This window comes from Talpa europaea (assembly GCF_964194135.1).
Source record: "Talpa europaea genome assembly, chromosome: 14".
Taxonomy (NCBI): Eukaryota; Metazoa; Chordata; class Mammalia; order Eulipotyphla; family Talpidae; genus Talpa; species Talpa europaea.
In genome coordinates, this window is record NC_140082.1 from 71580339 (window position 1) to 71605729 (window position 25391).

The 25391-nt window shown below is 41.3% G+C and overlaps 1 protein-coding gene across 5 annotated transcripts in view; it reads right to left on the reverse strand.

The window, feature by feature from the left end:
- WDR26 (WD repeat domain 26) overlaps positions 1 to 23737 on the reverse strand; it is a gene marked incomplete at both ends in the record, with an annotated part of 41319 nt that extends 17582 nt beyond the window's left edge. Inside the window, 7 exons of one of the 5 annotated variants that reach the window (XM_084253994.1) lie at positions 2624 to 2762; positions 10800 to 10956; positions 12004 to 12101; positions 15484 to 15620; positions 21045 to 21149; positions 21253 to 21352; positions 23073 to 23737. In XM_084253994.1, the coding sequence (XP_084110120.1) occupies positions 2624 to 2762; positions 10800 to 10956; positions 12004 to 12101; positions 15484 to 15620; positions 21045 to 21149; positions 21253 to 21352; positions 23073 to 23449 (1113 nt within the window). The remainder of the gene's footprint in view (positions 1 to 2623; positions 2763 to 10799; positions 10957 to 12003; positions 12102 to 15483; positions 15621 to 21044; positions 21150 to 21252; positions 21353 to 23072) is intronic. The other 4 variants (XM_084253993.1, XM_084253997.1, XM_084253995.1 and 1 more) reach the window with 4 other exon arrangements.
- Between the last annotated feature and the right edge of the window lie 1654 nt (positions 23738 to 25391).

Here is a 25391-nt window from a genome sequence, read left to right on the forward strand (position 1 = left end):
TTCCAATATGATTGGATTTTCTTTTTCTTTTTTAAATTTTCTTAAAGATTTATTTATTTATACAAGAACTGGGGTACAGGCCAGAGGGGTGGGAGGGTGAGAGAATTCACCGGAGTGGGGGGAGCAGAACGGGTAGACGGACCAAAGACATTGCTGAGGGGAGCAGCAGGTGGGACAGGAGAGGTTTGCCACACCATGTGAGTTTCTCCCTGGATGGTCGGAATTGAACCCGTGCTGCAGAGGCTGCGGACAGCTTCACAGAGCTGCACTCAACTGGCTGCGCCACCGGGGAGGCCCTGATTGGATTTTCTCAGCAATTGATATGTACTATATACTTGAGCTTCCCATGTGCTTTGGTATAAGCATCTAAAACATTATTCTGAAGAGTTGTCACCAGACTGCTAGAAAAGTATATGGTACTGGGCCTCCCCACTGGTGCAGCAGCTGAGCGCTGGGTTGCGAAGCAGCCCGCAGCCTCTGTAGCGCCGGTTCGATCCCCAGCCTCTGGGCGAGGGTCCCACATGGTGCGCAGACCTCTCTCATGCCGCCCACTGCTCCTCCCCTCAGCAATGTACTTCGTTAGTCTGCCTGCTCTGCTCTCCCCTCTGGTTCTGGTGAATTCTCTCACCCTCCTGCGCTTCTGACTGTACCCAGTGCTTGTATAAAATAAATAAATCTATCTTAAAAAAAAAAAAAAGTATATGGTACAAAGAGAGTGCCTGCTTTAAGGCAAAGACTTCTTATTTACCCTTTCATTATTTGTACCATATTGCAGGTGCATTAGAAGTGATACATGCGGGCCTCCCCGGTGGCGCAGCGGTTGAGCGCTGGGTTGCGAAGCTGCCCGCGGCCTCTGCGGCGCCGGTTTGATCCCCGGCTGCTCCTCGGCCACCGGAGGAGGGTCCCACATGGCGCGCAGACCTCTCCTGCCGCCCGCTGCTCCCCTCAGCAGTGTACTTCGGTCCTTCTGCCTGCTCTGCTCCCCGCTCTGGCTCTGGTGAATTCTCTCACCCTCCCGCGCTTCTGACTGTACCCAGTGCATGTATAAACAAAACAAACAAACAAACAAATAAATAAATAAAACATGCCTCTATTAAAAAAAAAAAAAATTTAAAAAAAAAAAAAAAAAAAGAAGTGATACATGCTTTCAAATTTGATGCTCCTCTTTTAAAAAATACTTCCTTTTATGGTTTCTTTTCTAGATTTTTAACAGAGGAGTCTAAAACTATGTTGGACCAATATATCCTAATTTTTTTTTTACAGATTTATTTATACAAACAAGAACTGGGGGTGCAGGCCAGAGGTGCGGGGGCGGGAGGATTCACCAGAGACAGAGTGGGGAACAGAACAGGCAGACTGACTGAAATACACTGCTGAGGGGAGCAGCGGGCAAGTCAGGAGAGGTCTGCTGCACCACGTAGGCAGCTCCCTGGCCGACCGGGGATTGGCTAGGGATTGAACTCGTGCTGCAGAGGCTGCGGACAGCTTCATAGTGCTGTGCTTAACCCCTTGTACCACCAGGGAGGCTCTCATACCCTAACTCTTATTTAAAGTTTCAAATTTAGGGGCCTCCCTGGTGGTGCAAGGGGTTAAGATGCAGCACTATGGAGCTATCCAAAGCCACTGCAGCATGAGTTCATTCCCAGCCAGGGAGCTACCCACATGGCGCAGACCTTTCCTGTCTTGCCCGCTGCTCTCCTCAGCAGTGCATTTTAGTCAACCCGCCTGTTCTGTTCCCCACTCTGTCTCTGGTGAATCCTCTCACCCCCTGAACCTTTGGCCTGCTGCATCCTGGCTCTTGCATACATAAATAAATCTTTTAAAAAAATGCTTAAAAAAAAAAGTAAAGTTTTAAATTTAAATAAAATTTATTTGATGATTTTTAGTGAATGACTCCTATACCAAGTATATGACTTGACTTAATTGGAATCATATACTTCTTTGATTGCTTGATTAATGTTCAATTGGTTGATAAAAAGGGGAAGTATTTATTTTTACAAATCTGTTTATACCTGCTTATACACAAAGACAGAACTGATTTGAGAACTTAGAATTTTAAATTCAAAATGCAATTTTTTCCTATGTATAACTAACTAAAGGAGTGTGACAGGGCAGAAGGGAAGGTGTTTAACATTAAGTTTTACAAATTGTGCAAGACAATGTTTTAGAGGCAAAATGGTAATTTTCTTTTCTAACTTATGACAGAAAAGACACTGTTAATTTGTAAATCAAGTATTAAAGAGATGAACTGGTAGTCGGTCTAAAGTAAAACTGTTCCTGGATTTGAGTCTAACTCTCCATTTAGTTGCTGTGAGAGTCTGGGTATTTAACTTCTGTTTCTTCATCTGAAAACAGTAAATATTAGTATCTCACAAAGCTATTTAGAGGATTAAATTAGTAAATGTACACACAGATCATTACCATGTAACACTGAACAATTTTGTTTATATTTTACCTATATATGTTATTTAGACAACACAGAAAAGTAGACATAACAAAGGTGACCAAAAAATGCTCTTGGAAAATACTATTTATATACACATGCTTTGAAAATATGTACTCAGCCAATTGGACTAAAAACTAACTTTTGTTGCAACTTAAACACTCATACTAGAGTACATACCGGATCAACTTGCCATATGATAACTGTTGTATCTTTTGATCCCGTTGCTAGTTTAGTGCCATCATTAGAGAATTTACAGAACCACACTTCATTACAATGCTCCGTAAGTATCTGCTGAGTATAACATGGGAATTGCCTCCTAAAACAAAGAAGTCCACAAATAATTATTCAAAATATATTAATGAAAAATATTAGACAACAGATAAAACTTTAGCGATCAAAAATTTTAAATCTTGGGCCTCCCTGGGGGCAACAAGGGGTTAAAGACCTCACTATGAAGCAATCAGCAGCCTCTGCAGCACGAACGAATTTGATCCCCCCGCCGCCCAGGAAGCAACCCACATGGCAAAGCAGACCTCTCCTGTCTCGCCCACTGCTCCCCTCAGCAGTGTTTCAGTCAGTCTGCCTGTTCTGTTCCCCATTCTGTCTCTGGTGAATCCTTTCACACTCCCGCATCTCTGGCCTGTACCCCAGCTCTTGTATGCATAAATAAATCAATCTTAAAAAAAAAAACAAAACTTTAAATCTTAAGAATGAAATTCATATTGGTTATGTTGAAAATGAAAATGTAGTATCAGTCAAGGTAATATTAGGGGGGAATCAGTAAAATCTAATGTCTGCTTCAATTTATAATTCATTATTTCATTCCCCTTTCAAGATTAACAAAGAAAGTACGCATCCACAGAATTTTTTGGTTTAAGTAAATTCATATAAAAATCAATAATCAGGTTTTTGTATTTGTTTAAGTGGGCTGGCATCAGCTTGTTGTAGAAGAAATGATAGACATTTTCATTTACAGAAAAGCAACTTGGCATAACAAAGAATAGGCACTGCAGTCGGATGAGTCTGGATCATAAGCTTTAATGTCTTAGGCAAGTCATGTAACATTCCCTCACGTATAAAATGGGTTAATATATAACTAGCAGGGTTCTTGTAAAAATTCCTAGAATGCAACAGATATTTAAAAATAATTGCTGGGCCTCCCTGGTGGCGCAGCGGTTGAGCGCCGGGTTGCAAAGCTGCCTGCAGCCTCTGCAGCGCTGGTTCGATCCCCGGCTGCTCCCCGGCCACCGGAGGAGGGTCCCACATGGCGCACAGACCTCTCTGCCACCCGCTGCTCCCCTCAGCAGTGTGCTTCGGTCCTTCTGCCTGCTCTGCTCCCCGCTCTGGCTCTGGTGAATTCTCTCACCCTCCCGCGCTTCTGACTGTATCCAGTGATTGTATAAATAAATAAATAAATATAAAAATAAAATCTTAAAAAAAAAATAAATAAAAACAAAAATAACTGCTAATATTTTGGGGAGAGTAGTGAAGAGCTGCAATGTAGAATAGGGCCTGCAGTGAGAATTGAGAATCAAGGCAATAGGGTCTGACAGACTTAGGTTCAAATTGTGGCTTACTCACTAATTGTGTTACTGGGAAATTTATTTCGTCTTCCTAAACACAAATTTCCAATCATAAAGTAAATAGCACTTGCCTTACAGAATTCTTTATAGAAGGATGAAATAAATGAACATAAAGCATTTCGCCTGAGTCTGGCTTATATATTAAGAGCAAAGAATGCTATGGTTTATAATTAACTTTACTAAGTTAAGAGAAATTATCACAAGAACAGGTATTCTCACTCAGCATTCACTTTTAAAATCTTGTCTATCATTTTCCAATCTCTTATTATCAGCACTGTTTCACAACAGATGTTTCTGTAATGATGTAGTACATACCTACATTGTCCAATTTGGTAGTCCTAACCACATGAAGCTATTGTGCACTTGAAATGTGGCTAGTACACTTGAGAAACTTAATTATTAAATTTATTTGCTTAATTAAATTATTTGCTTTTTTTTATAGGTTTTTTTTTTATAGAGGCATGTTTTATTTATTTGTTTGTTTGTTTGTTTTGTTTATGCATGCACTGGGTACAGTCAGAAGCGCAGGAGGGTGAGAGAATTCACCAGAGCCAGAGCAGGGAGCAGAGCAGGCAGAAGGACTGAAGTACACTGCTGAGGGGAGCAGCGGGCGGCAGGAGAGGTCTGCGCGCCATGTGGGACCCTCCTTCGGTGGCCGGGGAGCAGCTGGGGATCGAACCGGCACCGCAGAGGCTGCGGGCAGCTTCGCAACCTAGCGCTCAACCGCTGCGCCACTGGGGAGGCCCTTAAATTATTTGCTTTTAAATTTAAAAAGTCACATGTAGTTAATGGCTAGTGTTTAGAAAGTATGACGTTATATGTTTTTTACTTTATAAAAAATTATCTGAGCTGAGACATAATCAATGCAGTTGACATTAGGTATGTACTAGATTTGAAACACTGCAACATGCTTTATATATAGTATTTCTAATTCTAAAAACTACCTCTACTTTCATGAGGCTCAAAGAGGGCAAATAACTTACCAGATATCATAAACTGATAAACAATTGAACTAACATTTAAGTCTATGGTTGACTCCAAGGCCTGTTTTTATCAAAATATCAATATAAAATTGATACTGCTGGGTAAATCAAAAATAGTCTCCTTCTATGTATAATAATAAATGATGATGTCACTTCCGTGAGAAACACTTTATATCAAGGCATAAAATACAATTCAAGTGGTTAAAGTTGATCATGAATGAAAAGACAAATCTAAATCTAGCAAATTTAGATTTGCTTTAAGGAGGGACAGAGTCACAATCAAAATTGTAAGAGACAAATCATCTAGTGTATTAATAATTAGTTGTTTCCAATGTCACTAATAGGTAGTTAAATTGTTACTCTTTTAGCATGACTTAAATAATAATTCTTTTCAAAGACTAATAAGCGCCCCCCCATTCAGTTTTTAAAATAAATTTAAAATGGTGTTAAAAAATACTATTATCTTCTCAAACAAGACTGAATAAAATGCAGCCATTTTAATCAAACATAATCTTCTATAAATATTCTGTAATAAGAACTTATAAAACTACCTGTCAAAACATTCTTTTAGTGGTTGCTGGTGAAAACCCTCCACAAAATAACTTAAAAAGAAAAAAAAAAATCACTTTTCCTTTTGGGTCAAATTAAACCAAAAATTTATAAACTAGGGCCTCCCTGGTGGTGCAGCTGGTTGAGTGCAGCGCTGTGAAGCTGTCCGCAGCCTCTGCAGTGAGGGTTCAATTCCCGGCCAGCCAGGGAGATACCCACATGACGCCGCAGACCTCTCCTGTCTTGCCTGCTGCTCCCCTCAGAAGTGTATTTCAGTCGTCTTCCTGTTCTGCTCCCCACTCTGTCTCTGGTGAATCCTCTCACCCTCCCACGCCTCTGGCCTGTACCCCAGTTCTTGTATAAAAATAAATCGTTAAAAAAAATTTATAAACTAACTGTGAAAAACATAAATAACAAAAAAACAAAATGGGCCTCCCCAGTGGCGCAGGGGTTAAAATCTTAGTGCTATCAAGATATTGCCAGAGAGGGCCTCCCCGGTGGCGCAGCGGTTGAGCGCTGGGTTGCGAAGCTGCCCGCAGCCTCTGCAGCCGGTTCGATCCCCGGCTGCTCCCCGGCCACCGGAGGAGGGTCCCACATGGCGAGCAGACCTCTCCTGCCGCCCGCTGCTCCCCTCAGCGGTGTGCTTCGGTCCTTCTGCCTGCTCTGCTCCCCGCTCTGGCTCTGGTGAATTCTCTCACCCTCCCGCGCTTCTGACTGTACCCAGTGCATGTATAAACCAAACAAACAAACAAATAATAAATAAATAAATAAGACATGCCTCTAGAAAATTAAAAAAAAAAAAAAAAAAAAAAAAAAGATATTGCCAGAGAGCTAACACAAATGGCGCACTGGGCCTCTCCTGTCTCACCTGCTGCTCCCCTCAACATTTCATTTCAGTGAATCTACCTGCTCTGCTCCCCACTCTGTCTCTGGTGGATCCTCTCGCCTCCCCCCACCCCCACCCCAGCCCTTGCACCTCTGGCCTACACTCCAGTTCTTATATGCATAAATAAAAGCAAATAAAAGAAAAAAAACAAACAATAAAACTACACACAACTTTTTTTGAAGACTTCTAGGTGGGTGGGGAATATAGGAGTTGAATAAATTCTGATTCTGTTTTCCTAGTTCAGTAATAAAAGACATACTCTCAAGACTGAATATAAAGACTCAATGCCTGACATCTCCCCCTTGCTGTCTTTAAAATTTGCCCTTCATCTGAAAAATCAAGGCTGACTTCCAGTTTTCTGGCTTGGAGAAACTGGGTAGATAGTAGCTTTTTACTAAAGACAGGGAATTCAATAGGAAAAGCAGACTTTGTAGGAACAGATGACAGGGAAGTGCTATCTTTTGACATGTTGTATTTAAAGTATTTGAGCAATACCCAATTGTTACATTAAGACTTATGAAATCAGGGCCTCCCCAGTGGCGCAGCAGTTGAGCGCTGGGTTGCGAGGCTGCCCGCGGCCTCTGCAGCGCCGGTTCGATTCCCGGCTGCTCCCCGGCCACCAGAGGAGGGTCCCACATGGCGCGCAGACCTATCCTGCCGCCCGCTGCTCCCCTCAGCAGTGTACTTCGGTCCTTCTGCCTGCTCTGCTCCCTGCTCTGGCTCTGGTGAGTTCTCTCGCCCTCCCGCGCTTCTGACTGTACCCAGTGCATGTATAAACAAAACAAACGAACAAATAAATAAATAAATAAATAAAACATGCCTCTATATAAAAAAAAAAGACTTATGAAATCAATTCTGTAAGCTCTAGGACAGACCTAGAAGTCATTAGAACCAAGGAACAATACCTCAAAGGAGAAGAGTAGGATGAGAAAAGAAACAATTCTGGAACATATAAACATTAAAGGAAAAGGTAAAGAAAAGGAGCATAAGGTGTAGCCAGGAGTAAAACTAAATCTGGATTTCATTTCAAGGCAAAGTAGTCAGAGTTGTTAGAAAGGCCAAGATTTGGGCTGAAAAGCAGCCCCTGGATTTAATAAAAGAAGTTGTCCCTCTCCAAGATCGGTAACAGTTCTGGTATTGTATTGACTGTGCAAGACCAATACTATAGAAATATGAAGAGTGAAGGAAAATTAAGCATATAGGTACTATGATGGGAAGCAGGCAACTATTTCAAGAAGTTGGCTCTAAGGGAGGTAGAGGGAAATGGTTTCTCAGAGAAACGAAGAGGCAAGATCTTGTTTTGATTTTAAAAGTTCACAGAGACGACCTTCCAATCAATGGTTATTTTTGAAGCTGAACTTTTTTCCTCTGTAAAACTTGCAAATGCTTTCCGTGCAGGTTTATAGGGGCCTGATGACCCCTGACCTGCTGATTAGAAAAAGTTAGACTATTTTCCATCATTTAGTTTCTTTTTTTTTTTTTTATTATTGACATTTTATTTTTTTTATTTTATTTTTTTATAGAGGCATGTTTTTCTTTCTTTATTTGTTTGTTTGTTTTGTTTATACATGCACTGGGTACAGTCAGAAGCGCGGGAGGGTGAGAGAATTCACCAGAGCCAGAGCGGGGAGCAGAGCAGGCAGAAGGACTGAAGTACACTGCTGAGGGGAGCAGCGGGCGGCAGGAGAGGTCTGCGCGCCATGTGGGACCCTCCTCCGGTGGCCGGGGAGCAGCCGGGGATCGAACCGGCGCTGCAGAGGCTGCAGGCAGCTTCGCAACCCAGCGCTCAACCGCTGCGCCACCGGGGAGGCCCTCCATCATTTAGTTTCATAGGTGCTGGTATAGATTCTAAGCACTCTGGAAAAATGTAGGTCACTTTTTCTCATTGATTTTGGTTTTTAAACAGGAAGGCAAGTTCTTAACCTACTGATACCTCCTGAACCATAAAAGCTACTATAAATACCTTTCAAAGTCAGTCTATACCAGCAATAAATTGAACCAAAAGATGATTTGGGTTCACCACTACCTTAACTTTAACAATGACCTTAACTTCCCTAGAGGAGTTACAAAATTTGGAATTATATAGCTTTTATTCTATTATCTCCATCACTATTTGAATTTAAATGAAAAGACAAAAATTAAAGAAAATAAGAACAGTGTTAAAGAGTAAACGGAGTTAAAGAGGGATTTCTTTTCTTTTTTTTTTAATTTTTTAAAACAGATTTACTTATTTTTTAAAATACTTTATTTTATATATATATATATATATTTTTTAAGATATATTTATTCATTTATACAAGCACTGGGATACAGTCAGAAGTGCGGGAGGGTGAGAGAATTCACCAGAGCCAGAGTGGAGAGCAGAACAGGCAGACTGATGAAGTGCACTGCTGAGGGGAGCAGTGGGCGGCAGGAGAGGTCTGCATGCCATGTGAGACCCTCACCCGGTGGCCGGGGATCGAACCGGCGCTGCAGAGGCTGTGGGCAGCTTCGCAACCCAGCGCTCAACCGCTGCGCCACCGGGGAAGCGCAAGATTTATTTATTTTTATACAAGAGCTGGGGTATAGACCAGAGGCGTGGGAGGGTGAGAGGATTCACTAGAGACAGAGCTGGGAGCAGAACAGGCAGACGACTGAAATACACTGCTGAGGGGAGAAGCAGGCGTGACAGGAGAGGTCTGCCACGCCATGTGGGAATCTCCCTGGCTGGCCAGGAATTGAACCCACACTGCAGAGGCTGGGGACAGCTTCACAGTGCTGCGCTCAACCCGCTGCGCCACTGGGGAGGCCCCTAAAGAGGGATTTCTAATTATTTTATTTTCCAACATTTTAGGCACGCACCAAAATTATGTGTACCTGAAAAAATACTTAAAAGTACAGGTTAATAATGTACATATACATATTTATATTTAATAGACATGGTTATCTAGAAGTTCCTCATTTTTCCAAAGACTCATAATTACATACTTCTGTCTCTCCTATTCATTCTACTTTCATTAGTTCTTTGGTCACTGGCAAAAAAAAATCAAACACCTATATTACAACTGCTCATATCTGGTTTACCTTCCTGGATTGTGAAAGATTTCATAATTTGCTTTTCTGTATATTAAAAACTAAAGCTCTATTATAAATTTGGAAAGTAGGGTCATTTTTACTCAAACTACTCTTTTTTTTAAAAATTATCTTTTTTTTTATTTTAAAGATTTATTTATTTATTTATATAAGCACTGGGTACAGTCAGAAGTGCAGGAGGGTGAGAGAATTCACCAGAGCCAGAGTGGAGAGCAGAACAGGCAGAAGGACCGAAGTACACTGCTGAGCAGCGGGCGGCAGGAGAGCTCTGAGCTCCATGTGGGACCCTCGCCTGGCGGCCGGGGATTAAACTGGCACTGCCGAGGCTGCGGGCAGCTTCGCAGCCCAGCGCTCAACTGCTGTGCCACCGGGGAGGCCCTACTCAAACTACTCTTTTTTTTTTTTTTTTAAATTTTTTTTTTAAATAGAGGCATGTTTTTATTTATTTGTTTGTTTGTTTGTTTGTTTGTTTTGTTTATACATGCACTGGGTACAGTCAGAAGCGCGGGAGGGTGAGAGAATTCACCAGAGCCAGAGCGGGGAGCAGAGCAGGCAGAAGGACCGAAGGACACTGCTGAGGGGAGCAGCGGGCGGCAGGAGAGGCCTGGGCGCCATGTGGGACCCTCCTCTGGTGGCCGGGGAGCAGCCAGGGATTGAACCAGCGCCGCAGAGGTCGCGGGCAGCTTCGCAACCCAGCGCTCAACCTCTGCGCCACCGGGGAGGCCCTCAAACTACTCTTAAGATCAACAGAGAAGCCTGAATTTTTGAAAGATAAATTATGTACATGGGTAGGTATAATAACAAGACCCAAAACAGAAAGTGAATGTCTATTATTATAATCATTTTTAGTTTAGAGGGCATCTTCTATGAAAGAGGAGACCTTTTTGTTGAAAAAAGTATTTCAATGATCATAAAGGCAGAAAATAATTTGGGCCTGGTTAAAATAGTGATTATGTCCAGAAAAATTCACTAAGTGTTCTCTGGCACCCACAAACAATCGCAGTTACAAGTCTTTAAAAAATTTTGCCAGATAAATAAAATGACTAATGAAAGCCAAACAAGATAGGAGACAATAGGTTTTTCAGCTTTAGGTTACCATATATCAAAATATATAAATTTCTCTTTTTCAACTTCTAACTTGTGAAAAAATGCTGAATCAGACATCAGTTGTCTTATAGCTGTATGAAAAATCTTTAAAAAGGAAAACATTTAAATAAAATTAATGACTGAGTCTGTAAAATGTTAGCCTATATTTCAGATATATGAAGTTTTCCTCTTACCTACTACAAACATGATCTATAAGCAGAGACACAGAATCTAGATTATTATCAAGTTTGGTATTGTGATATAGGCACCGATCCCTTTGTAGTTCCACCGCCTGCCGCAGAAGGGTCTGTAAACGCCGTGGGGGAAGCATCACTGATGGTGGTAAATAGGCTTTAACAGAAGATATTTTAAAAAGAGAAATACAAGTGAGAATTAAAAAATTGAAACAATATAAACTTTTATTTAAGACACTAGCTCATCTTATGCTGTATATGCCCCTACCCTTTAACATAGCAGTTAATGATGTGTCCCTTTAACAAGGCAGTTCTGGGTGATTTCACATCTGAGCTTTATGAATAGTTGTCAGCAGCTACAGCTATGCTGTCATTAGGATGGAGTAAAACTGGGTAGGAGGGCATAAATTTGTATGTGTCTTTTCTTAAAACACAAAAACAAAACTGAAAAACCACTACCAACAAAAAGTTAAAAAAGTGGTGATGATGGGACACTAACCATTACAGAGAATCTAAGAAAAATCTTCATTTAACAAGAGCAAGGCATAAACCTAGAAGAAGTTCCAGGTCCTGCCAAATTGCTTCCAAAGCCAAGGATATCATAATAATTTTGGGAATAATTGCTATTTTGATATTGATACTGATCTGTTCCAATCCCTTAATACCCCGTACCTGACTGAACATGGATTGATGAGATCTTAGGATCTCCACTCTCACCCTAACATGAAGACAGGAAACATAATGATATGATTTAACTAGAGAGGGAAAGAAGGTCTTTACTATGTAATATGGCAAAAATGAAACCTCTAGTCTAACTTGGAAGTTACACAAAATATTTGGGGGGAGGGTAAAACAATTTATCCATGAGATATTTAAAAACTGATGTCTTAAAACTGTGGTTTACATATTTTTTTTCTCTAACCACAATAATTCTCCCCAAACAAAAACTTAAGAGGCACATCACCACATAAACAAATGAAAAGGGAACTCTCTGTGACCAGCATCCTCTCTCTGGCTCCTGGGGCTAGCTTTTTAGACTCCAGGGCAGAGTTTGATAATCTGCTCAGTGTCTGTTAATGGATCCCTCCCTCCCTTTTATATCACCACTCAATAAGAGTATATCTAGACAGGAGTCTTCCTAAATGATTCATAACATCTAAAGAAAGCCAAAAACAACACAGAAACACCAAAAATTAAGACTTACTCTGAAGTTTGTCTAACAGTTTGGATCGGGAAGCTGTTCCTTTGCCTTCCCATTCTGCTTTTGCACGCAGGTCTTCTGCATGGCTACACATCAGATACCTAAAAATAAGACAGAGAAAGAATGAAACATCAAACCCTTTTCTTTGGCTTAAACATAATTAAAAAATACTGATTATCTACTTCTTACTATGACGTATCTATCAAGAAGAAATTTCTACAGTGGATCCAAATTCATTAATACAAACTGACACTTGGATATAATTACTATAAAAACAATAGCTAAATATACATATTTTTATGTTGCTATTTACTAATAATATGTTCTTGTATTTACTGTTATAGGTAGCTCTTCTTCTGTGCCAGGCTGTTCTAATATTATTTAATGTTCATAACAATTCTGTATGATGTGAACACTATTATGCTATATTTATTCATGAGAAAACCAAGGCATAGAATGCTTAAGTAATTGGCTTAGAGTAAAGCGGCAGACTAGGAATAGAAACCCAGGAATTCTAGTTGCAAACTTGCTCTTAACCACTAGGCTACCTTAACTGCTTCTTAATCATGAAATGAAACAAACACAGAAACAAAAATTTTCAAAGGTATCTATAATAAACTAATTAAACAAAAACAACAAGAACAAAAACCATCATGTGTTTACCATAAAGCACTCAATGGCATTAACTGGATATTTGTTCTTGTCTCATCCTTTGAAAGGTACTGAAATCCCAAAGCAGAACATCTGGGAGGTTTTTTTATTTACTGTATGTATGTGCTGAAGAAGCCATAAATGCTAATGTTCATGGATTCTGGAGAACACATCAGGGCCCCCTGCTGAAAATGTGACCTGACTGGTTCTGGCTGCTCTTAAAAGGACAACCTTTAAAACTGGAACTCTGCCAGACAAATCTGTTCTTTCACTTGTAAAAAGGGTATTAAATAAGACAGTGAGAATTAAATAAGGTGGAATATTTGGTATGCAGGTAGAACCTGGTATGCAGGTAGAACTTAGTGAAAGATAATGTAAATATGAACAAAACTCTCAGTTACCGTATCATGTCCTCCTTTTCTTAATTGCATAAAGCATATTTCACTTAGCATCTCAAATAATTATTATTTAGCTAAATAATAATTAAATGAGAGTTTCTTACCTAACAGAACTACTTGCTTCCTTAGTAGTTAGTATATAATAGTGCCTGAGCTGACAGGAATTTTTTTCAATGGCATGAGTAATCAGATTGAAAACATCCTATAAGAAGCTGGATATTGTAAAAAGTGTTTCTAAAATAATTATTTGTGAGTCAAGTTTTAACTTGACTTTTAACTTTGTGGGGAAAAATCTCTCAAATTTTGCAAAAGCGATCTATGAATGCTAAAACTTCAGGGTTTCAAATGAACATTTGCTTATGGGAAGTCACAGAGTGTTACTGAAAGGATACTGCACTGAAAGAAAGAAACCCTGGGCTCCAATGCTAACTCCCTATCTTGTAATTTCTGGCCCATTTCCTTAAGTGAATAATTCAAGGTATAAACTTGACGAAGTTCCAGATGAAATTCTGGAGTAAGAACTATACAATTAAGTGATATGTTATTTAGCAGAACAAAGCACGTTTCTTCATGTGAATGGTAATGAAGAAATACAGAAATCAGAGACATCATGAAAGAGGTAATCCAAACAAAGTAAGTTGTGAGCTCAATATTAAAATATCCAGTAGAATTTACCATTTCAAGATACAGTGGTGGGTAAAGACCAATGACTTGAGAATCAAGTCAAATCAGGCTTTAAGAATCTTGGTTCTGACTTATTAGCTATATTTGGGTTTGGTACTTAACTTCTTTGAGGCTCAGTTCCCTTATGTGCAAAAACCCTAAAATGAGTCTTATACCGCTTTAGGTCCATCTTTTTATATCTGAAAACTCATTATGTGTCATATTGTTTGCTGGGGCCATATCATATAGTGGAAAATGCTATGAAGAGCAAAAACAAAACACAACATAGGGATATGGCAAAGAATGAATGCCTAGAAGATAGCCTCAGGAGAAGATATTTGGACTGGAACCTGAGCAGCAACTAGCCAGCTATGCAAAGCTTGGGGAAGAACATTTAAAACAAAGCAAACAGTAGTGCAAATACCTTAAGGTAAGGCAAGTTAAGGAACAGAAACAGTATTAGTATCACTAGAGAGAAATGAATAAGAGAAAAGATGCAGGAAAGGATGAAGGACCTTGTGGGCTTGTGCAGAGATGTTGGATTGAAAGTGTGTGTGTTTGAAGAAAGGGAGAGAAATGACTTAATGCATCTCATGCTTATTTATCTGGTTGCTGGGTTAAGGGAGCAAGGGTGAAGGTAATGTGACTCATTAAGAGACTACTGTAACATTCTGGGAGAGATGATTACGATTTACGGAGGAGAGAAACAAACAATTTTAGGACGTTTTGGAGTTAGGCCAATACATGCCAAAGCTAAAGCTAGAAAAAAAAATACGGAAGAATGAGGTCTAAGTTTTTTGTTGAGATGAGGAAAATAATTGGAGGAACATGTCTCCAGGGGTGGAATGGGAGCAGAGACAACTGGAATCAAGAACTTTGTTTTGAACATGAAACTCTTGGGACATCTATTAGATATCCAAATGGAGACAGAGAAGTAGGCTATAAGATATATACAGCAGAAGTTCAGATAACATGGGAAATTTAAGACCCACTGGCATATAGACAGTACTGGAGAGTATACTACAAAAGAATGAGATTACCTGTGAAGAGTGTAGGCAAAGAATAGAAGGAAATCTAGAATCAAGGCTTTGGGTCCTTTAACATTTAAAGGATTGACACAAAGATAAAATGAGATTACACCTATGAAGTACTTACCAAGGACCTAGTACATAATAAGGATTCATTAAAAAAGAATGTTTGGGGCCTCCCTGGTGGTGCAAGGGATTACGTCTCCACTATGAAGCATGAGTTGCAGCATGAGTTCGATACCCGACCAGGGAGCGAACCCACATGGTGCAGCAGACCTCTCCTGTCTCACCCGCTGCTCCCCTCAGCAGTGTATTTGAGTCAGTCCACCTGTTATGCTCCCCATTCTGTCTCTGGTGAATCCTCTCATGCCCCACACCTGTGGCCTACACCCCAGCTCTTGTCTGCATAAATAAAGCTTTAAAAAAAATAAAAAAGAATGCTTGTGTGCACCTATACTGGAAACTACATTGCTTACAGTTTTTATAGGAGATTATGAAATGACAGTTCAATAACAAAACATAGTTCTCCCTTTCACTCAAATATCTTTCTATTTTAATATGGAAAGCTTGACAAAAATAGTTGTATACATACAAGTGAACTTATCCAGAAAACTGTTATATAAAAATTTAGCAATAATCAGAAGTTGGAAAAATGTTAAAGAAATGTAATTTTGGAATGGAAACCTTGATAAAATTAACAACCCCTTCATCAACTTGGAGTCTAAGAAACTAAGTTTACTTACCCACTGAGAACATGAATGCGTTCTGTATTGTATTTCAGTGGGGTCAATTCACAGCGTAGAACTTGAAGTGCCTCCAGGATCTTGCCATCCTCCAGGTATTCCAGGTACTTCTGCTGTAGCAGCAAAAACTTCATCCTCTGACATGACAGAAAGCAGCAGTCAGAGGAAAAAGTTGATGGAAGTTTCAGAAAATGTTTGTGCCTAAACAGAACAGTAGAAACCATTCTACTATGCCCTTTGATATAACTTTTGTAAAGCTTTTAAGATGACTCAAAATATTTTGGCTTAATAGAGTCATAGATTAAATGTGACTTGTTCAATTCTACATTTTAATAAAACTGCTATGAGCAAATAATCTCAAATTAGGTATGATTATTAGTGACCAAGGCATCAACATAGGGGAGGAAAAAAATGAATTCTGCCCTAAAACACTAACCTAGAACTTAGTTCTTGTATGAAAATTTAAATCTATTCCACAAATATTCTTACATTTGCTTTTTAAAAAGCCTGACTTTGATAACAGAGCATTTAGAGTTTTATGTAACAATATTTGAAGAATAGAGAAAAACCAGTTAATAGAAGGATTATTTAAAAGTCACACTGTGAAAGGAGGACTAAGTAGACCAGAAAACAGAACTAAAGCCACAGGGTAGAAGTAGCAAAGTGTAAGATTTTGGCTTATCAAGAGTAAGAGCTGCCCAACAAATGGTGCGCAAAATACTGAGTTTCCCATGGCTAAAGAGGACAAGCATGTTTGATGGACTCACTCTCTTGAGGAGGCAATGGAGATGTCTCTAATTGAAGACGGAATGTAAACAACTTTAAGAAAGTTTCAATATTTGTATACTGGTGGCAATCTGAGCCCTGATACATTTACTACGAAGCAGACAATTATCAACACCCTCCCCCTCAAAAAAAAACTACTTCCAGCTTATTGTGAAGCACTTCCACATTTAGTTTTTTCTTATACGTGTTTGGCTTCAGTACTATTAAATGTTTCTTTATTTTACTTTTAACTGGAAAGTGAACATCACAACCTTAGCAGCATTTTTCTAGAGAAAAGAGATGTTGTGAATATCAAATTTGGAAATTTCTTTTAAACCTGAGACCTAATAAAGACTCGCTGCTTATATGAACTCTTTTACCTCATCTACTTTTGATGCTTGAGCAAGTCAACTGATGTCAGTAGAAAACTTAGTAGATAGGAAATGTTTGCCACCATATTCCTAAGAAGTCTTCAAAAACGACTAAGAACTCAAATCTACTTAAAAAAAAAAAAAATCCAAATGACAGTCTTTGTTTCTTCAATAACATGCTTAGCTTGAAAATACTAAAAAATACTATAAAAAAACAATGTGGAGAAATTACCATGTCTCTATAGACTTAAGAGTATAATGACCTGCCCTAAAGACTTTCCATTAGGGAGTATTTAAAAGAAAAGCATAACCTATAAGCTTGTAAATAAAAATAAAGCCTCTCACATAAATTAGGCATACATTTAAATACATCTTTTATAAGATACATAATGTGTTTGATAATAATCTAATTTTAAATCTATAGCTAAAAGACAGTAAAAATTCAAATTATGAGATAAACTATAACTCTAGAAATATTACACATAACAAATTTTTACAACACACACACACACACACACACACACACAGACACGGTTAAGCAAAATAAAAACAATTCAAAAATCAAAGGATTTTATATTTGAGGTTATTTTGGACACTCTCATCACTTTATCTTCTGGAAAAAACAAAAACACTTCAACTCTTTAATAAAGAGTGTATGTATTTCCATTTATCAATATACTGTTAAAAGTTTTTTACATAGTGTTTTTAAGTGTAAACTTGAGAATCTTTCAGAATTTTTTCATTTAAATGCCAGATGAAACTGACCACTATATGTATATTATTTATTCAATTAATTTCTTAGCAACTGAGAACTTGAGGGAAACTGTATTTTAAGATTCAGAGCAAATCTTATTTTTGGGGGGCAGTATCAATCGTCTGGACAGCTGTACAATCCTAACCATCCATTCCAATTTGTGTAGGGACAGTGGTCCATGCTATTTCCCCCTTATTTTCCCACCAAGATCCTGCTAGAACATGTTATTCACTTTAAATGGGGGTAGAGCAGGAGAAAAAAAGCAAGCAAAGTAAAACTTTGAAAAGCCAATATAAACACATATTTTTATATATATAGGAAATGCTGTAAAAGCAGAGCAAGAACATTTCTCTCTGAGTCATTTTGTCTAGATTAAGACAAAGAATACCCTTAAACGGATATCAATCCTGGACATATGAATGGTAACATGCTGCTGGCATGCATAACTAGAAATGTGATTGAGAAAATATTTATTTGACACATATAGAATGGAAAGCTCTCCATTTGTGATACAAAAGTGTATCTTCTCCAAATTTAAAGCACAAAAATGTAAATTTCAAGAAAATAAACATCTTCAGCAATTGTTATTTACTGAAAAAGTTTTTAAAAATCAGGTAAAACTGAAGTTTGCTGAGGTGGGGACAGGGCTTTCCGATTTTCTTTTTTTTTTTTTTTTAAAAGATCATGAGCACCTTAAATGAAGATGAAAACAAGAATCAGGTGAAGAAAATAAAATCTGTAAAGTATTATTTCTGGTCTCTATATTTCATCTTTGGGCCCATTAACATTTTTACATTTTTTTCTCTTTTTTACTATCTAATAAAAACTTCAAACTCCTGGTTAGGACAGCTTAGAGAGTCTCACATGGTAATTCCTGCTGCTTGGCGCCCCCCCCCCACCCTTTGGAATGTTTTATTCCTTTCCCATTTAATTAGATTAAAATGAATATAAAAGAAAAACCCAAAGTTATGATATACAGGAAGTCTGGTTATCAAGGGCAGCCTTCTGATTAACTTTGGAATAGGGTTATGACCAAGTTATATCAATTAAATCATGACTCAGAGAAAGGAGAAATGACCTGTATTTAAACCAAGCTCCTTAAAAATACTAATTTTGGTACATACATAGCTGGACACTTTTGTTAAGTTGATCTCTATTATACTAAAAGTAATCAGCTACCTTTAGACATATAAAAGTTTCGCTATTCATCCAGACAAGTTCTCCCAGACATGGCTAAGCATATCTGAACACAAATGAAAAAAAAGTTCAGCTTCCAGAAAAATTCAGAGTAAACTCTAGTATTTGTAATATCATTTGAGTGGAAACTATTTTAAATATGGGGAGGCAGGGAAGAATGGTCTGGACCAATAAAAACATCCGGGTTTAAAAAGTAAAACATAGGGGCCTCCCCTGGTGGCGCAGCAGTTAAGCGCTGGGCTGCGAGCTGCCTGCAGCCTCCGTAGCGCCGGTTCGAGCTGCTCCCCTCAGCAGTGTATTTCGTCAGTCTGCCTGTTCTGTTCCCCACTCTGTCTCTGGTGAATTCTCTCATCCTCCTGCGCTTCTGACTATACCCAGTGCTTGTATAAATAAATAAATATTAAAAAAAAAAAAGACAAAACATAATCTAAGCCTACCAGAGTAAATTATCAAATGTGTCTGTATAAACAGTTAAAATAATTGTGTTTTAAAAAAATAAGAACCCTAATAGTTATTGTCTAAGGTATTAAAAAGGAACTTATGCTTACATTAGATTATCTTCTGGAGATGGAGGGGGGGAGAGGACTAAATCTAAACACAATTAGAATGGAGAAGAACACTTTAAAAAATGCTGAACTTAATTTTTAAAAGCAATTGATTCATCAATGCTTAAAGTGAGATAAAACTGGAACCTCTTTCTTTATATAAATACCTAAATAGTCTGATGGAATGAGGCTCAGCCAGAGATTTAATCTTCATCTTTTATTAGATCCTAGAGTGCTCTACAGACTGAACAGGCTGTAAAAAGAAAGGATTCTGCCTTATTATCTACAGTTACCTTTCTTCAGTTTACATGTTGCTTCTAATGAAAGTTTCTAACAATAATCATAATCTAAATTAATACAGAAATCTCCAATTACTATAAACAAAAAAAGGGGAAGTGAGCCTATTAAAGAAGCTCTTACTGCTAAACTATAGATAAAATTTGGCTAAAGTTTAAAAAAGAAAAAAGTCCTTCAAGAATGCACACTTATTTTAAAACAGCCTCTGGGTAAGTTTTTTACTGTCATCACACAAATAGTGTTATCTTATCCAATAGGAAAAGAACCTCAATCCTTTTTTGGGCCATTTAATTGTCTTTATTTTAGGGTCAATTTCCATTCTGTCAGAGCTAACAGTTTATGTTAAACTGTCCAATAAAAATATAGCTAGGTGTTTTTCTAAATCCCAAATATTACCAGAAATTTGCAATATTTTAAAATATAGATGTTTAGCTATTTTAATTTTAAAAATTTACCATGGAATTGACTATTCCCTGAGTTAACTTATTATCAATTATCTGATTCAATAGTAAGTTAAAAATTTTTAATATTTTAAGTATTTACTGAAAGAAAAAAAATACTAGATCATCAATTTAAATGAACCCTTATTTGTTGACCCTTGTTTGTACCATTAATTCATCTGAAGTCTATTCTTTAGGCTATTATACAAAATCATTAAAAATTTGAAAACTTTGGTAACAAAGATTCCAAACTTCCTTCCCAAAACAAAAATAGGAGGCTCTAGAAGGTTTACAAACAATGGCAGAAAGACTGTTTGACCCAATTTAAAATAAATCAAAATGTAACACTCACTAATATTTAGTGAACAGCTGGTTTCTCTACTTCACTTCCTATGCTCCTTCTTTCCCTCCCCCACCAGACAGGAAGTTGCTTTTGACAACAAATGAATCAGCTAGAAGTTTAAAAAGTCAGCAGCCAGGCGCTGATTCTTCATGGTTTCCAATCACAAGCACTCAGAAAAAAACTTATCCTCGCCTCTCTCTCAGCAACATCTACTACTAAAGAATTAAAGCCTACCACTATAAAGAATTCATTAAGATTTATGAAAGAAGCTGACATTTAAACAACTAAATTGATCTTGTGGGGGAAATAAGGTCAGTAAGCAGAGCCCAGTGGTCAAATTTGCATTAAAAACCCTACCAAAATGATACAGAGACAAACCGACACTGTCAATTCACACAACTGGAATGGAAATGGTGAGCACACCAACAGAGTTGGTTAGAATTAACTACAATTCCAAAAGATTAAAAAGAGGGTAATTGCTACATCATCAACTCAAGGTTTTATGGATATACATACATTTTGTTTACTAACACTCAGTATTTTATATGAAAGTAATAATCTATCTTCAATTCTATAAACATAAAACTTATTAATAGAACTAAAAGTATGAAGATCATTTAATTTGTAAAAGCTTAATTTATAAACTAGTTTCAAAGCACACATTTGTTAAGAATGATTTTAAAATAAAAACCTCAAACTTTAAAACATCACAAACTCACTCTAGTTTACAAAATTAAATATATGAACCCTATTTTTCAGTCTTATCCTTTAAAAGAGCCGGAGCCCAGAGTTATCAATAACCTACTAAAATAAGCATAAATGTGAAACTAAGAACGAAAGTGTATTTACCACAATTATTCCCAACAACGTTTGAGAGATTTCAAGTGCGCCTCTTACCACAATAGCATGAGGAGAATGCACTAAAGGCTTTAGTTCATTCAGGTCATTTTCTGCCTGCAAAAATTGGTATAAAAAAAAAAAAACAGAAATGTCACAAAATGCACATCAAATATATAATTTTAGCAGCAGTCACACAGCTCTATATGCCCTACTTTACCTTATCCCAGTCTCCTTCCATGACATGATTTCGGAATTTGGTAGCAGAAGGATGTTCTAAACGACATCCTGACTCTTGCATGAGGAGATCAACAGTCTGGCTGCAGGAGAGATACAGTGTAAAAAAGACCTGACCAACTTTAGGGTTTTACTCTTCCAAATAAATTAATGTCTATGAAAACAGTTGCAAAAGTTTTTAAGAAACCTCATGAAGAAAAAAATAGCTTTAATGTGCTTGGCTCAACTAACAGATTTTAATGCTGCCATCACCTACACTTATGTCTAGTCAAATTCTTGAAACTGAATCAAAATTAAGTTCTTCATACTTGTGCTATTTAATGCCTCAGAAGTTAAATGAAATATAAGGTGTGTTGTAAATAATTGAAAAGCCAGGATCTACACGGTAACTCCATTACTACATTTTGAAGGATAAAAACAACTAGAGCTCCATAAGGTAAATAAACGACCTGTGTTAGATGAGTTTCACATCCAGGTATTATTTTTGCACAGAAATTCTACTTGGTCAATCTTTCAAATAAAATAAATCCAGCATCAAAAATCATTCCCTTTCTCTCTATACTAAAAATAGCAAATTTACTATGGTGTAGGTTCCAAACAGTCACGAGTTATTTCCTCCTGCTGCTGTCAGCTTGCTTCTTGTCTCAGTAATATGTTCTGTTAGCATTTACACAATCTGTTTCCATACTAATCCTATTCCTTAGGTAACCAAGTAAAATCTTCTTACAATATATTTTTCTTTGAGAGTTTAAAAGATTGATCAAATGTGGCTTCTTCCAGCAAATATTATGATGCCTAAGAAACTTCCTTTATAGGCCTTACATAATTTTTAAATTTCAATGCTTTCTAATTCAGCTCCATTTATTTTTAAACAGTACAATAATAATCTGAGACCCCAAACACTTATGTCATTTAAAAAGTGCTCCATTTCTCCCAGAACAAATCTATCACCCCCAAAGTACACACTGGCTAAAGAGCTGAATCTACCCTTTGAAGCTAGGAAACTGTTGCATGTTTCCCCCCTTCCTCTTATTCTGGTCGTGCTCAGCCCACCTCCTCCAGGTGGTCCAGGGCACTCCCGCCCATCCTACCTTCTACCCCTTAGCTTTTCTTTGTGTGTACCAAACGGTGGTTTTCGCCCAAGGTCGCTGTCTACCTTCACCCTATTTTAGGTGTACAAGGCCACCTAAATTGTATTCGAAAATAAATGATTCACCAGATCAGATGACCCTTTTCAGAGGCAATCATCTCCTGGGTATTAAATTAGGTTTGCACACCAGTTACGAGGCCCCTTGCAAGCACATAAGGGCCTTTAAATGGCACCGACCAGGCGGCTTCCTTCACTACTCCCGTCAGACTTCTTCACCGACCTCCTCCCGAGTCACCCGGCCCCGCGGTTCCCCAGGCACGGGTGGACGACCGTCGCGACTGACCCGGCGGTCTGCCCGGGCGTCTATCACGGCTGGGGGCGGGGGTGTCCCACAAAGAAGCCTCTGGGAGGCACTTGAAAAGCGGATCCCGCAGGCTCATCATCCCCGGCTCCATCCGCCCCCCGCGTCTGTGCTGACAGACAATCGGGCTCTGGAGGCGCGTGGGGAGGGCCCGTCTCTGGGCTTCAACGGTCCCTTCCGGCTGCCCGTCTCGCCTCACAACCGGCCGGGCTGACGGGCCTTCCCGTCCCTGCAGGCCGGCGCCTGCCCCGGGAGGCCGAGCGGCCCGCCGGTCCCGGCCGCGGGAACTCTCCGCAGCCCCCGCCCGCACCCCGGCCCGGCCGTCCCCGCCGGCTGCCTGCGGGGGACTTACTTGAGCCCTAGGCCGTTCAAGTGCTGTCCTATCAGCCTGATGACATCCTCATCCGACTGGGAGAGCCGCTTCTTCTTCTTGAGGCTGCTGCCCAGGTCCGAGGCGGCCAAGGAAGCGGCGGCGGCGGTGGCGGCGGCGGCGGCCCCGCCGGGGACCCCGTTATTGACACTCAGGCTGTTGCTATTGTTGCTGGCGGCGGAGGGGGCGGCGGGCAGCAGCCCGTTGGCGTGGGCCAGGTCCCCCGCGGACGACGACGGCGACGACTCCCCGTTCTGGGCCGCCAGGCACGCGAGCTCCTGGGTCTGTCCCTGGCCCCCGCCGCCCCCGCCGCCGCCGCCGCCGCCTCCTCCTCCTCCTCCGGACCCGTTGGCCTGCATGATGCTGCCGCCGACCGGGCTGTGGCCGCTGCTCCGGTGGGGGACGGCCGCGGCGGCCGGAGGGGCGGCGGCCGGGGAGAGTCCCACCACCACCACCACGGAGGAGGAGGAGGAGGAGGGCGAGGACGACGAGGTCGGAGGGGAGAGGCCTGCTCTGCCTGCCGAAGCCCCGGGCTCTCCTGCTCCCTCCGCCGCCGAGGCTCGGGGTTTCTTCCGCGGGGGCGGGGAGGCTCCGCCGGTGTCCGAGTCGGAGGAGGAGGAAGCGGAGGCCAGAGTTTCCTCGCCGAGAGAGGCCGTGGTGGGAAGCCGGCGGGGCGAGGCGGGGGAGGGAGGCGGGGGCCGGGGAGGGTCGGGCGAGGGGCCGGGGAGGTGGGGGGGGGTCAGGGCCGGGGTACGAGGAGGGAGGAGGGCGAGGAGGAGGGGGAGAAGGAGGATCCGGGCCCTTTCCCCCCCCCCTCCCGGAGGCAGCTCGGGGTGCGCGGCCCGGGGGTCGCGCCGGGGGCGCCGCGGGGCGGCTGCGGGGCGCGGGGCCCGCCGCTGGGCTGAGCCCCGGCGGCGGCGGCGGCGGCGGCGGGTGGCGGCGGAGGCAGCTGCCGCCTCTGTCCTCGGGTCCGCTCCGCTCCGCTCCCTGGTGTGTTGATTCTTCCCCCAGCTGCTGCCTAATGGAGGCCAGGCGCCCGCGTCACAGGAAATGCCTATACTGCCCTCCTCACTCACTTCCGGCGGCAGGTATGGAGCCTATAGGGGGGCCTGTCACCCGGCACGTGCGCGGGGGGCAGGCCCGGGCGTTCGGGGAGCAGCTCCGGGGCTGCGGGGCCGACCCGACCCGCGCCTGAGCGCCGCGGCCCGCCCGGACGCCCCCCGGCGCCGCGGCGGGCCCGGGCCGCGAGGACGGAGCCTGTCACCGCCCCCGAGGCCGGCGCGCCCGGGACGGCCGCGAGCGCGGGCGTGAGGGCCCCGGCGCGACCTGGGCGCTGGAGGCGCGCGGGGGCCGCGGGCCGCCCTCCCCGGCCGACGGCCCGGGTCGAGCAGGGCGCCGGGCTTCGTGAGGAGAACTTCGAGGCGCAGGGCGGCGGCGGGCCCCGGCCGCTCGCAGTGGGAACCAGGACGAGAACCGGGACGAACGGCCGCCGGCTCGAGTATGGAAAAGCGTGACTTTACCGGCCGGCGCCTCGCGCAGTCGCCGTGGCCGGCCCGTCCTCGGGGGGCTGAGAGGACGCGCCGGGGAGAACCCGTGCGCCACCCCGGGAGGTGGAAGCATCTGTGAAAGCGGAATCTGACCGGGAGTACCAAAAAGGCTGCGGGAGAGGAGAGGAGGGGAGGGACTTGACTGGGGGTTTCTCTCATTTTTAGCTCTCGCTCAGCACCTCCTCCCCTCCAGCTGCTTCTGGAGTCTCTGTCCGGTTTAGGCGACAGTAATACTGACCCAGCTATTGCTTCAAAGCCTGCATTTTGGGGGAAGCAGGATTCGAATCTTTTGTAAGGAGAATTATAACTCAACATGAGCTCCAGGCTTGAAATTTTTAGGTGGAATGTGAGGCTTCTGTGTCACCGTGACTCCCATTTTTGTGGCTATAGAAATGCAGCAATAATCGTAGTCACCACAGATGATTATTACACGTCTGTGTTCATACACGTTCACCTGAGATGTACAAACATCTCAGAAACGTAAACATTTTTTTCTCTAAAGTTCCCCTGTGGAAAAAACGTTTACTCAACTAAGGCATCTTATCGCTGAAACTTAAAATATTAATGACTCAAAGTAACTATGAGGCCTTTGGAGACCACCCTTTTTGACTTTAGAATGTAAAAGATGATGCTTATGAGAAATTAGTAAAGAATTCTGAGCTCTGTGGCTCCTCAGACAGGAAGGAGAACAAGGAAGACCAATGTAGGCCCTTACAGAGATTTAGCTTTGTAATTCTCACCTCTTAAATATACT